General features: G+C 40.7%; 1 protein-coding gene across 2 annotated transcripts in view; it reads right to left on the reverse strand.

The window, feature by feature from the left end:
* The window catches only part of RPS6KA3 (ribosomal protein S6 kinase A3), a 60104-nt gene extending 49339 nt beyond the window's left edge, over positions 1-10765 (reverse strand). The window contains exons 1-2 of one of the 2 annotated variants that reach the window (XM_063126458.1): positions 10388-10765; positions 3479-3535 (exon numbers count right to left, since the gene is read on the reverse strand). In XM_063126458.1, the coding sequence (XP_062982528.1) occupies positions 3479-3535; positions 10388-10465 (135 nt within the window). In that variant the 5' untranslated portion in view covers positions 10466-10765. The remainder of the gene's footprint in view (positions 1-3478; positions 3536-10387) is intronic. The other variant, XM_063126459.1, reaches the window with a different exon arrangement.
* Between the last annotated feature and the right edge of the window lie 2644 nt (positions 10766-13409).

Consider the following 13409-nt stretch of genomic DNA (forward strand, 5'->3'; position numbering starts at 1 on the left):
CATTCTCTCCACTGCTATGCTATACATTATTATTTTTATTAGTAGTGATAGGAAGCATTTCAGTAGCAAATTAGAATGTCTAAAATGCTTCACACAGATTATCTTGTTGCAATTTTAAATTCTGGAAGATTAATATTATTCCGGAGTTCAGTATTATTTTCTCTATACTGAAATTGTAGAAGTGGGGAGTGACTTGCTTAAAGTCACTACAGAATTCATGACAGAGGTGGGATTTCAAATGTGATCTTCCTAACTTGTAGCTCAATCAACTATGTAACACCAGCACAATAGCAACTGTACTAAAAATGTAACAAAATAAATGGCAAAAATATATTACTAATAGAAGAAATTTGACATTCCTACATATAGGATGTATGTCTACAGTCATGAAATTAAAACTAGCAATTATTCATAATTTCCATTATGCAATTACTAAGATACACTAGTGATTGTAGGCATTTCTTACATTCACCAGCTACAGAGAGGCTATCTGAAGGAACGCCTCCTCTCGTATGTACCTGCCTGGACCCTAAGGTCATCCTCAGGGGTCCTCCACGAGCCCCTGCCAAAGGAAGTGAGGCAGGTGGCTACCAAGAGGAGGGCCTTCTCTGCTGTGGCACCCCGGCTGTGGAATGAGCTCCCTAAAGAGGTTCGCTTCGCACCTACATTACATGCTTTTAGACGCCAGGTGAAGACCTTTTTATTTTCCCAGCATTTTAACAGTCTATAAATAAATTTTAACTTGGTGTTTTAAATTTGTAATTTTGCATTGCTGCTGTTTTTATCTGGTTGAGCTTTTATATTGTATTTTATATTATGGTTTTATACTTTGAATGTTTTTAATTTTTGTGAACCGCCCAGAGAGCTCCGGCTATTGGGCGGTATAGAAATGTAATTAATAAATAAAATAAATAGGATTGCCAACATGCTTTTGAGATAATCCAAAGTATCTAGACAATAGCATTTTTCCTCAAGTTGTGCTGGCATATCGAATATCCACCTGGCGCCTACACTGTACTCCTTTCGTCGCCAGCTGAAGACCTTTTTATTCTTTCCGTATTTTAACACTTAATTTTAACTTGAATTTGAACTTTGCTGTTTTAACTTTGTATTTTAATTTTATATCAATTTTGCTGCGTGGTTTTTATCCTGGTTGTGCTTTTTATACTGTATTTTGTATTTGTGCTTTTAACCTGTTGGTTGTTTTACTATGGTTTTAATTTTTGTGAACCGCCCAGAGAGCTTCGGCTATTGGGCAGTATAAAAATGTAATAAATAAATAAATAAACATTTATAGTTAATTACTAAATTGAATGCCTAGTAGACTAAAGTTAACTACAGGATTCCACCAAACTAAGGAGGAACATATAATGCACATGTAATACTCCCAATCCATAATGAATCAAACTGTGAGTTTGCATCTCTCTTTCCAGCTCAAATTTCCCCTGCTGATTTAATGAAGACCAGTGGGGAGGGCAAGTGGTTTGCATCAGAGATGAAGGGTTGAGGCAAAAGAGCATGCAACCATGAGTTTGGGTCAGGCTTGCTGAACTGGAGACATGATTCATGTTTTCATGTAAGAGGTCCACATTCAATTGCCAGACAGCCTGTTCATGGAGGATAAAGAAAGCCATACTTTAAAGAGGTAGTGATGGTTACTAGCTTAAAAAAAGAGATAATGGCTCTTTTTATGGCTGTAAAATAGACTGTCAACTATGCTGTCTAAGTGGAACCTTCCTGTTCAGGGGCAATTATTTAGGGGCAGAAACACAAGTGGACCACAGCCTTCATGTTCCAGTGGGTTTGCATCTTGCTGGCTATTGTGGGAAATAGGATGGTGGACTGGATGGCCATTTGGTCTGATCCAGCAGGGATATTCTATTTCTTCTATATTTTTATGTTGATAGACCAGATAATTCTGAATGCAGTGTCTTTTAGTGGTATATCCTGAGAAGATTAGAAATACCAGACTAAAAAGGTTGTAAAAAACGTAAATATGTTTCAGACTCAAAGTTATTTTAAATGCAAAAAACATAAAACATAGTGTGGACATTACTAAATTTAATATTTACATGGTGCAAGTCTATCAGAAAAGTGAAATGCAAAGAATGCAGATTTTCGTAAAAAGCATTTTAGCAGTTATAATAGTTGAAAGGGTTATATCAGATGCCTTAGTACAAACTAATTTTTAAGACAAGTGGATGATAAGATGATTTTAGTGATTGTTTACCAATGAATATGCAGTTTTATACTTTTGCTGATAATGCAATAGTTCCTTTCTCTGATAGCATTTCACAAGAAGAACAACTGGAGATAATGTTTTAAGTTGAAAGTAATATGGCGAAATATGCCTAAATACATATTTTATTCTACTTCAGCAATACAAATACAAGATTGATATAGAAAGAAAGTAACATAGGAACACTAAGAGTAACACACAGTTAAACACTTTAAAGTCTCAAAGATTTAAATGGGAAAATTCTTCAAAAGATTTAAAAGAACTAACGTTTAGCTAGGCTGAACCCAGTCTCCATTTAGCACCCCAAAATAGATTTTTTTTTAACCTAAACATATTTAGTCAAAAGTAAGTTCAACTGGACTTCTTCCCTACTAAGTGCAATCCTGTGGATGTCTACTCAGAAGTAAGTCCCACTGGATTTCATGAGAATTTGTCCCAAGAAAGTATGTATAGGGTTGCAGCCTAAGACACTCATGTGCTTGGACTGCACTTTCCCACACTCAGAACATATAGTACAGAAAGTTGCTTTTGCACCATGCTGGTGGCACCAATGCCCTATGTTGGACTTGCTGTCAAAACTGTGGGGGAATGATATCAAGTCCCTGCCTAGAGGTTACATTTTCAACAAACATATCTGCCTTGTATTATAAAAAACTCAGTGATTACAAAATTAATTTTACTAGAATTTTGTACAGAAATTGCTAGTCACCTTGACAGTTTGTGTGGAAACCCTTACTTTCAAAACTACAGGAGTCACTGTCAGTGGGCAGGATCCAATACTGCACACAAACCGGAATCCGTGGCCAGCTCTGATATCAGATGGGCAGTGTTGAAAGTAAGGGTTTACGCACCAGTGGCAAAATCCAGTGTTCCCCTCTGCTAGCGGAGCTGGGCACCAATTCCGGCTGTTAGCCCTGCTAGTAGATGGGCAACCGCACGCAGCCCCTACTGCTTGCAAAATGACAATTTAGCAGTCCTGGAGGAAAGCTCCAGAACAAGTGAAAATGCATGGTTTGGGAAGGGAGCAGATTGGTGGAGCTCCGACTGACCTGCCCTCTTCCAGAAACGAGTGCTTCTGCTCTTTTCAGGGCTTGCTTCTGGAACTGCTAAATTGCTGTTGAGCAAGTAGTAGGGACTACTTGCAGACAGGAAGTGGATGGGCACTGTTGGTTCCTGCTCAGTATGCCCAACCCCCTGGCCTGAAATTGTCCAAACAACATGTGAACATGTTTTACTTACTGTTTGCGGATTTATCTCGTCTTCTCCCATAGGTTCATCCATAATTTGTTGGCCATTCTGCAAAAAGCATAGTGTTTTTTTTAAAAAGGAAGTTAATAGAGCAACTGAAGTAGACATATTTATTTAAATCTTACAAAGTTTCAACAAATGGTTTTGTTTGCATGGAACAATGAATAAAAAAGATAGCCACAACTACTGTCTTGCAGGCTGGTTACAAGAAAAAAGTACGACCTCCTTGGGAGAAGACTAAGCAGACAATTGTAAGTTTCATTTGCCCTCAAGCTGTTAAAATGCTAGCCCCTAGAAGCTCACAGACCTGTAAATATCAGAAGATAGCAATTACACATGTGGGGGAATGAATATATAAATTGGCCTTGACAATGGCAGCTGAATTTGTGATGTGACTCCAATGAAAAGTATTCATTTTGGTAAGATATTCAAGTTATATTATTATATAGTGATGATAAAGAGCAGAGTTGAACAAATCTTAATCACTTAATTGATTGGATATGCCAATTAAATACATATAACACAAACAAACCTTTAACTAAATGAAAAAGTAACCAATTGAGGCAGTTTTTTAAAAAACACACACACTTTTTAAATACAAGAAATTATAAAAACAGTAGATAGCAATCACCATTTAAGATGGGGTGTAGAACCTCAGACCTAATCCAGCGCTCCAGGACTCCCTTTCCCCCAATCACCCATTATTTGGTGGGTTCCCAGATCTGGGACCATTTCCCCCTATATTGTGAAAGGTTGAAATGCATCTCCTAAGGTTTAGCTACTGGCAATAGGAGCTTTAAGCTATAATGTGCTTTCATTTTTGGACACAATCCTTTCGTCTTCAGTCTCATACACCACTGGAATGTGGTCCTCAAGAGCTTCTCCATAACGGAATTCAGCCTTTGGGCTGGAAGAGGTTTTACACCTCTGATTTAAGAGGTATTCCACATTTTCTAACAGACAGGATGGATGCCTCATAAGATGCTTGTTTCAGAATTACTGTTTCTTCCAATATGCAAACTTAAAGGGATCAGATAAATCTTAGTCAAGTTTTTGTCAATTAAGTAACAGAATTAGTAAAGAATTATGCTTATTTGTATATAAATTATCCTTGAATCTAAATCACCTACTGAGTTCTATGATTAGTTACAGCCATCCTGAAACCACTCAGAGCATTTCCTCCGAACAGCCAGCATATGGGTTCATATTTTAGGTCTCATTTCCAGATCTCAACTAGCTCATACTAAAAACATGGAAATATACATTCATATCACAGATCTTTCCCCTTTGCATGCTCTCTCTCTCTCTCCCGTCCAAGCTGCTAGCCTCCTCCAAATCCCTTAACCTCACAATTTCTCTCCCCTCTACCTTGCTATTCCCCCTCCTGCCAGCCTCTAGCCTCCTTATTTTTCTCCCCTCCACCTCTTTAACTATTTTTTTCCATCCTGGTCTTTAGCCTTGCTCTTTCTCACACTATTCCCCCCTCTTTCTCAAACCTAGCCTTCCTCTTTCACTCCCTCTCAACACTTCTTTTTCCTCCTTCCAGCCCCTAGCCTTGCTTTCTCTCTCTCCCTTCCCAGCCTGTTTTTTGTTCATAGCACCTTCTCAGGTGGAGGTTCCAATGGCAGAGGAGGGGGAGAGTTGGGAACAGAGGGGGGAAAATTGCTGAGCCTGGGATTGAAGAGGGGAAAAGCTTTCCTTTTGGGGCTGGGGAAAGGAGGAGCAGAGCAAACCTATCTAAGCCTACTCTGAAGTAATGCTTATTGAGTTTCATGTAAACATGCATAGGTTTGTAACCTTAAATTAGTGTTTTGTTGTGCTTCTGTGGGGTCAAATAGGTGGATTGACTTTGAGGTTCAAGCCCTTCACTTGCACTCAGTTTCTTGGATGAATTACTTGGTGTGTGTTTTGACAAGCCAGGCACTCACAGCAGCCACCTCCTCAGTGGAAGCCATTTTATGGTGATGCCCACAGCAATTTCTCTAATTAACAAATATGCCGACACGTCCAAAAAATGGTGGAGGAGCCTGGCACAGGGGCATGCATAAAGTTGACCGCAGAGATGTGACTTGGAAAGAGAATCTGAATGATCTTCTATGGGTATAAGTAGGAATAGAGCAAAAGGCCATCTTTCGGGAGCATAAGATTTGTCTGCAAGCTTCCCATCCAGTTTTTACTTCAAACGCTATAGATGCTCAAAACAAATTACTCCAAAACTCTTCCTAGGACTAAACAAATTGTCAAGATGTAGGTATTTTAGGGTTATGCAGGAATAAGTACCACTGTGAGAAAGAAGAAGTGTAGCATAAGCACCATTCCATGAAAACAACAACAACCCAGAAACCTCAGCATGGCTTCTTTCTCACTTCAGCCCTGATTATTAATCTCCCCACACTTATACCACAGTTATCCAGCCTTCGGTGACAATGATGGTAAAGTAACCATTGCTATCTGATCGAAAACTGAGAAATTTATATTCCACGTTTTTTTGGGGGGGGGGCACTTTCTCTGGGTGACATGAAGCAGAAAAACATCAGATTCATACTCATTACTATGACTCCAAACAGAAGTACAATACTAACTACGGAAACATTGCTTCCTTTTTTTGGGTTTATTTTATATAAAAAATATTTACATGGGCATGAAGTAAAATTTAGAACATGCAATGGTACCACATATTACATATGCAAAGAACTGTCATATGATGAACATTATAAAAGTTCTATTCAAGCCCATGGTCAATATGGTACTGGTTGTTCTCTTGCCAATGGAATGTCACCAGGTAGCCAATGGAATGTCGCCAGTGGGCTTTCTCAGTGGTGGCACCCACTCTTTGGAACACTCCCCCATGTATGGGTTGAGAAGCAGAAATGGTGGGAAGTGTTAAATGTCTCTTGAAAACATACTTATTCATACAGGCTTTCCCTTCCTATTTTATTGTTATTGTACTGTTATTTTAAAGATGTTTTTAATGTTTTAATTGCAACATTAAAATTAATTGAAGCACTGTTATGTTGTACTCTAATGTGAACTGCTTAGAGATCTTAATATATTAACTGATATAAAAGTATAAATAAGTTTACATTAACTTCTGCATTTTACATTTATTTTGATAACATATAATTTAGCTACTTGCACAGCATAAATAGCTGCATTTAGTAGATCTTTAATTTCAGTCCTATATGTAGCTATTTATTTATTTATACATTTTTTTATATCGCTCAATAGCCAAAGCTCATTGGGCGGTTCACAAAAACATGTCATATGCAACATACTACTGAAAGTCTAATTGTGAAATGTGATTCATTACATACAGTCATTTCTTCATCATGATGAGCATAATAATGGCAGACTACCAATTCTGTTTAGTCCTCTGGCTAGCATACCACTACGTATTAGTCTAACTCTAAAATAGATACAAATAGATATATAGTATGTTTATGTCAGTAACATGTGAAATATGCATTACTGCACTGGAGACAGGTTAAATAAATGTTATGTTGCAAAAGAATACAAATTAAAATAAGTCAATTTAGAATTTTATGCACTGCATAAATATCAGCTAGATAGTTCAATGCAAGATATGTCAAAAATATTTATTTTGAAAGACCAAAGAGAACACTCTGACCTATTCAAATGTCAGCCCACCATGGCTTAATTTACCCGCAGAGGCTCTTATGTCTTGTCACCTGCCCAGCTTCTTGTGTTGTGCAAACTCAGGTGGCAGGGGTTGTTTGAAGGTTAGAGAAGTCTCAAACAACTGTAAAACAAGCCATGGTTATTTGAGAGTTGTCTAACCTTCAAACAACCTCTGCCATTAAGTCTGCACAAGCCTGGGTTTGCATAACACAACAAGCCACGGCAAGCCTCCTGTGCTGATATTCAGCCCTTGTGGGTAAATTAAACGATGGTGAGCTATCATGACATGTGAACAGGCCCTTTAAGTCTATTTACATGTAGCAGTCGCCACATGAAGACTAGCGAAAAGTGCTTCCATGTAGCAGCACTTCCCATTATCTGTGAAATCCATTATATGTGTATTGTCTCAATAGCATGTAGAGTCTAAAAGTTTAGTCCAAATTCTTTTGCTTGTAGTTGGAAACCACTGGTTCAAGTTCTACCCATGGAAACAACAGGAAACAAATTTACTTCATCATTTATGTGTCAGCCCTTCAAATATTTGAAGATGACTATTATATCACTTCTCCATCATTTATTTTCCAAGCTACATACACCCATACCCTTCAACCTTTGCTCATAGAACTTGATCTCCAAGGTCTTCACCAACCCCCTTTAGACACACTCCAGTTTGATATCCTTCTTAAACTGTGGTGTCCAGGAAATGTCTGGCCAAAAGATAATTGTGTGGTATCATAACTACTCATGACCTGGACAATGTACCTCTATTGAGGTTACAGCCTAGAATTACGTTTGCCTTTTTAGCTGCCACATTGCACTGTTGATTCATGCTGAGCTTGGAAGTCTACTAAAACAACAACCACTATACATGCCATAAGTCTTTTTAAAACATTACACTCAGGCCTGGAGTGACACAATAAGGCAGTGCTTTTTGGTGGCTGTTTTATTTGAAGTGGCCCACATTATATGTAGTTTGTAGACAAGAAATTAACATGTTTCGTCAATATTGCAACTCTGAGCCAAAACTGAAAACAGTTTAGTACTAAGTTTATTAAATAACCAAGTGTTATGAGTGAGAAACCGAATGGAATTTATCTGATTTAGTGATCTATTTCTGATTTAAGTGATTTAAACAAGTCTAGAAACTGTGTCAGTATAAGTATGCTAAATATTCACAACACTTTATTATTTCATGCAACGAAACTTAATTTATTAAGCATTTGATCTGAGCGGTCTTCCCTGAAGTACATCCTCAAAGGAACTTAGCAATTCAGACTGTCTAAATTTAATCAAACAAAAAGAACATTGCTTGATTAGATAAAGAAAAAGTTGCCTTTTTGAGAACAACTGGGAGGAAAAATGTGGAGGTAAATGGCCACCAGTTCCGACGCTGGTGTCTTCCTTACAGCGGAAGCAGGATGTGAGGACTTCCCTTTTTAAAAAAAAGAAAAGAAAAAACTAACTCTCATGTACAAACTTCCTCCTCCCTGCTTAGGACCTGTGCGTGGAGGAAGTTGACCATCCAGGCAACATAAAAGGGAACGGAGGGAGAAAAAAAATACTACATGTGAAAGTAACAAGACACTAGCAAAGATAACAAAAGCAGCAGAGTCATTCAACCCCACAGTCCCTATCGGTCTGACTATCTGACAGCAGCCCCCTTCACACTCACCTAAACCGGATGCTATTAGCTCCAGGAAGATACCATATTTGGGCCCATGAAGGGGGGATGTTTACTGGGAGATTCCAGGAATTTAAACCAACTCCTCCTTCAACAAAATTCAGAACAGTAGCAATATCAACCACAGGTGGATGCACACGGGGAAATTCCCTTTGCTTGCTCCCTCTCCTGATTTTCTTCACCCTCTGGCCTTCACTTAACCTGGAGTCACCCTGCAAACCAAGGTTCTTGCCCCCTCCATTCCTCTTAACCACGATCACTAACATACACATGGAGAAAGGACACTGTTTGAAATAAGCCTGAAAAAAACCAGCAGGTTGGGATTAACATGTTGCTTCCCTACAAAATGCAAATGCTACTGCAAGGGGGGAGGCAAGTGTAAGACAAGCAACCTGTCCAAAATAAGGGGACCCCAAAATCCCTCTCAAGGAAGGTTGAGGTGGATTGTGCCAATTCCTTTCATTCTCACACCATTGGAAACAAGAGACATGTCCTGCTAATAGAAAACTGTTCTCAAAACCAGATAATGAGATCTGTGCTGGGGAAGGGTGGGGGTAGATAAAGGCCACAGCATTAAAATCACACCTTCTCCTCTGAACAAATCAAGCCAGAAGACTTACCCACTCTCTTTTGAAGGTGGGTGTGGGTGTATCCAATTACTAATATATATTGGAATACTGTAGTTGTACACTGAAAAGGATGAGATTCAGAAAACCAGTGCAAACTACCTGGCTGCAAGTGGAAGCAGAGAGCATTAAGGCAAAAGCGTATGTAGGGCAATAATTTCCAGAGCGATAACTGTGACACTCTCTTGTAGCAAAGACAACGAAGACTCTTTCAGCACTTTAAACGACAAACATTTCTTCTAGCATAAGACTTTTGTGAAATAGAATCCACTTCACCAGATGCTCGAAGTGTTACCCAATGAGTTGTCAGGTGTATATGTGCACATATGGTGGTGAGAGGGAAACACTAAGTAAGCAGGGAGGTCAAAGGGATAAAAACTAGCCCGGCTTAACTAATCTTCAGTAGTTGGGCGAACAGGAGAGGTGAGAAAAGAGTGGCGGCAGATAGGGAGCCTTTAGAAGCACGGTCTGAAAAGTGGGCCACGGATTAAAGATGATCATCCTAAAAGGTAAGGCAGGAGGTATCTGCTGGGACATTTTAAAGACAGAAGGAGGGAAAACGGGGAGGTCCTGTGCTGTAGCGAGGAGGAAGTAGAAACAAGGCAGTAATGTTCCTCTTTTCAGGGGGCTAACAAGCAAACAAGCTTTAAACCATTTCTTTCCAAGCTACTACCTTCCAGAAATGTTGGATTACAACTCCCATCATGGGAGGCAATGCTGGGGGTGATGGGAGCTCTAGTCCCCCACTTCTGAAAGGGCAACGCAGGTTGGGCAAGGATGGTTTAAATTCTCTTCCACACACCCCCCCCCCCCCCAGGATTAGCCGTGTCAGGCGGTAGGGGGTGCTACAGTCGGGGCTTCACACAGCTTCCCCAGCCGAGGGCACAGCCGCTCCCTGCCCCCTCTCACTCACTCACACACACACACTAGAGAGAGAGAGTCCAGGCTGCCTACCTCCGCGTTGTTACTGCTCTCAGCCGCGCTCTCCACAGCCATTTTCTGCCAGGGGTCCGCCAGCTGCGCCAACGGCATCTTTCCTCTTTAACTTCGAGCCCCCTTCCGCCGCCTCCTTCTCCGCCGCCTCCTTCTTCTCCTCCTCCTCAGAGTACCACTAAGGCTCAGGGTCAGGATTTTTCCTCCTCCCCGGCAAGGGGAGGAGACTGCCGGGAAGCTCCCTCCACCCCTCCGGACGAAGCGACGGCGCTGCCGCTCACGCGGCCGTGGAAAGCATTCGAAAACGAGAAGCCGCTCAGTTAAATTTAAAGCGACACCCAAAGCACCTCAGCGCCTGACTCGTCCCTCAGCCGGGCGACTGCTACTCACTCCGCTTCCGCTCCCAACATGGCGGCGCCCGGGCCGTACCTGCCTGTCAAAACGAGGCTGATTGCGTCATCTCAGAAGGCGGGACTGACTCAGCCAATCAGGGGAAACCTCAGGTAGTAAAGGGACGGAGTCACGGGGTGCGGAGGGGACGGGGGAAATGAGGGTTCTTTTAATCCGATTGCGACAGGCGTGGGAGAGCGAGAGAGGAAAAGGCGAGCGGGCTGACAGCCTGGGACTCCGCATCCGTTTTCTGTCACGGCCTCTTACGCGAGGCTGCCTGACTGTACTCTGAAGGCGCGGGACGGCCTTCCTCTCTGCCTCTATTAAAACTCCCGCGTCATCGTTTACATTGTACAAAATGTAATAGCCTACGCGTAAAGTTGCATACACACACCGTTTTCTCGCTCTCCCTACGCCGCCCCCAGACGAAATAATCTGGCATAATTGCCCACCACCACTTTATAGTTATCACGACGACGCGGTTAAGAATCGTTGAGATAACCTGCAAGAAACGATTTGCTCTTCTGGACCTGCTCAATCCTCCTCTGCTTGAGTTTGCTTAGAAATATTGAATAAAACACTAGTATTTTTTTTTCATGTGTTCTCGTTATTCAGTAAAAATCTAAGCATTGCCAGAGGACATTCGTCCTCTTTGCAATCTTGACAGTACGGTAGAGTTGCAGTGTAGTTAAGGAGGAGGTAACCAAAGGAATCCAAAGTATGTAACAATATTTATTATACATATCCATCATTCCCTGGTACTCTTAACTCTTCCTTTCGCTTCCCTCCTGTGGTTTATCCTGCTAACAAAATTTACATCGTATTTTTTTCTGAAGCAAAAGAACCAATTATTAGAATGTAAGCCTATATGACAGGGTGTTGCTGTTTTGTTCTTTTACTATGTACCATGTACATTGGTGGTGCTAAATAATAATAATAATATGCTTATTTTACACTATAAAGCACTATAATCCAACCAGTGCTAAATCCCTATAAAGTGGAGATGGGGTGAGGGGGGTTGGGTTCAAAATTCAGCATGGATGGGACTGGGGAGCTGAACCCTTCTACCTGTGCCCCCCCCCCCAAAAAAGTTGTATTTATTTATTGCTATTTTCTTTCTCCCAGTGGTGTTTTCTTTCCATCACAGAGTCTCAGAGGGGGTGAAATAGCTAAACATACTATTTTGGGGCACAGGAAATATTCTGTTTTGGAGCTTTCCTACTACACCCCTGCTTTGTAGGGATTTGATGGTGAGCCACAGCTCTTCCAGATGAGAATTATTATTAATTAGATTTACATCCTACTTCTTTTCCTCTTGCAAGGAAACCAAGGTGGCTTAAATGGTCCTCCTCCTCTTTCATTTTATCCTCACAACGACCTTGTGAAGTAGGTTAAGTGGAGAGTTGGTGACTGGCCCAAAGTCAACCTGGGAGCTTCCTGGCCTAGTGGGGACTAAAACCATGGTCTCACCAGTTCCAGATCAACACTTTAATCACTACATCACCCTGGCTTTTATTCTGAAATTGCCCTGCTGCATACATGGAATTTTACAAGGGGCTCCATTTGTAAACCCACCCATATTTTCTTGCTGCTTCTGTTTTTGTTTTGTTTTTCCCTTTCCAGAAAAAGAAATTTCTTAAGGAGGAGAAGACAGAATAGGCACACAATGGCTTTTGATTTCTAGCACTAGGAGCACTGTGGAAGCATCCCCAGTCCTGACACATGGATCTGTTGCCGTTATATATACAGTTTGGTTCTTATAGTTGAATTATAAACACCCAGGCTTTACTTGGAAACCACCCAGAAAAAATAATGTTTTGTTGCTTGAAGGGAATATGTGGAAGAGCATCTGAGAATGTTCACACAGGTGTCTTATTTACTTGCCAATACACGGCCTCAAGCCATATTAGTTCCAATGTGTGTATTATGAAAGAAAAACTAGTCACGAATCCACTTACATGTAACTAAGCTCTGCTGAATCAACGTTTACTTACAAGTAAATGAGGAGGAGCGTTAAACTGCAAAAGTGGCATCAATAAGGACATATTACATCTACATTTACAATGGTTTTATTTCACTTGACCTCAAAGGGACTAAGCTATGTAAAATGCAAGTATACTGGTTTGAGGAATTTATGTTGGAGGGAAGGCCTATAAGAGGATAAAACATTTGAAGAATACCATTCATGTTATTTTCTACTGTGTATGTATATGATGCTTTATCTATAGATTTATACCAATGAAAAAAATGGGATGCTCACATGTGACATCCCATTTGTGATCAGCAGATCGTTTTAGCATGTGAGTGGCTTCCTATGTTCTTGGCTGCCTGAAGTGTAATTGACATCCACCAGGAATTTAGAGTTCCTGCCAGAGTGTTCTGATGTAATCTTGAGAATGTGGATGTGGGCGGGATTGTTGCAGCCACAAACAGGAGTTCTAGCAAAGTACATTTGAATAAAAAAGGATGTTCCGCTCTTATTTTTCATTTTGGGAGAAACACAAAATGCTATGTTGAAAGAGGCCCAGGGCCACAATCCTAAATTGGTTAAAACCGCAGAAGAGGCGTGGCTCTTCTATTTATTTTTCTTCTCCAGAGGGGTAAATAGACACCTGGTACACCTTCAAACAGGAAAAGAAAAACTGAATACTTT

This window comes from Elgaria multicarinata, chromosome 5 (genome assembly GCF_023053635.1).
Source record: "Elgaria multicarinata webbii isolate HBS135686 ecotype San Diego chromosome 5, rElgMul1.1.pri, whole genome shotgun sequence".
Taxonomy (NCBI): Eukaryota; Metazoa; Chordata; class Lepidosauria; order Squamata; family Anguidae; genus Elgaria; species Elgaria multicarinata.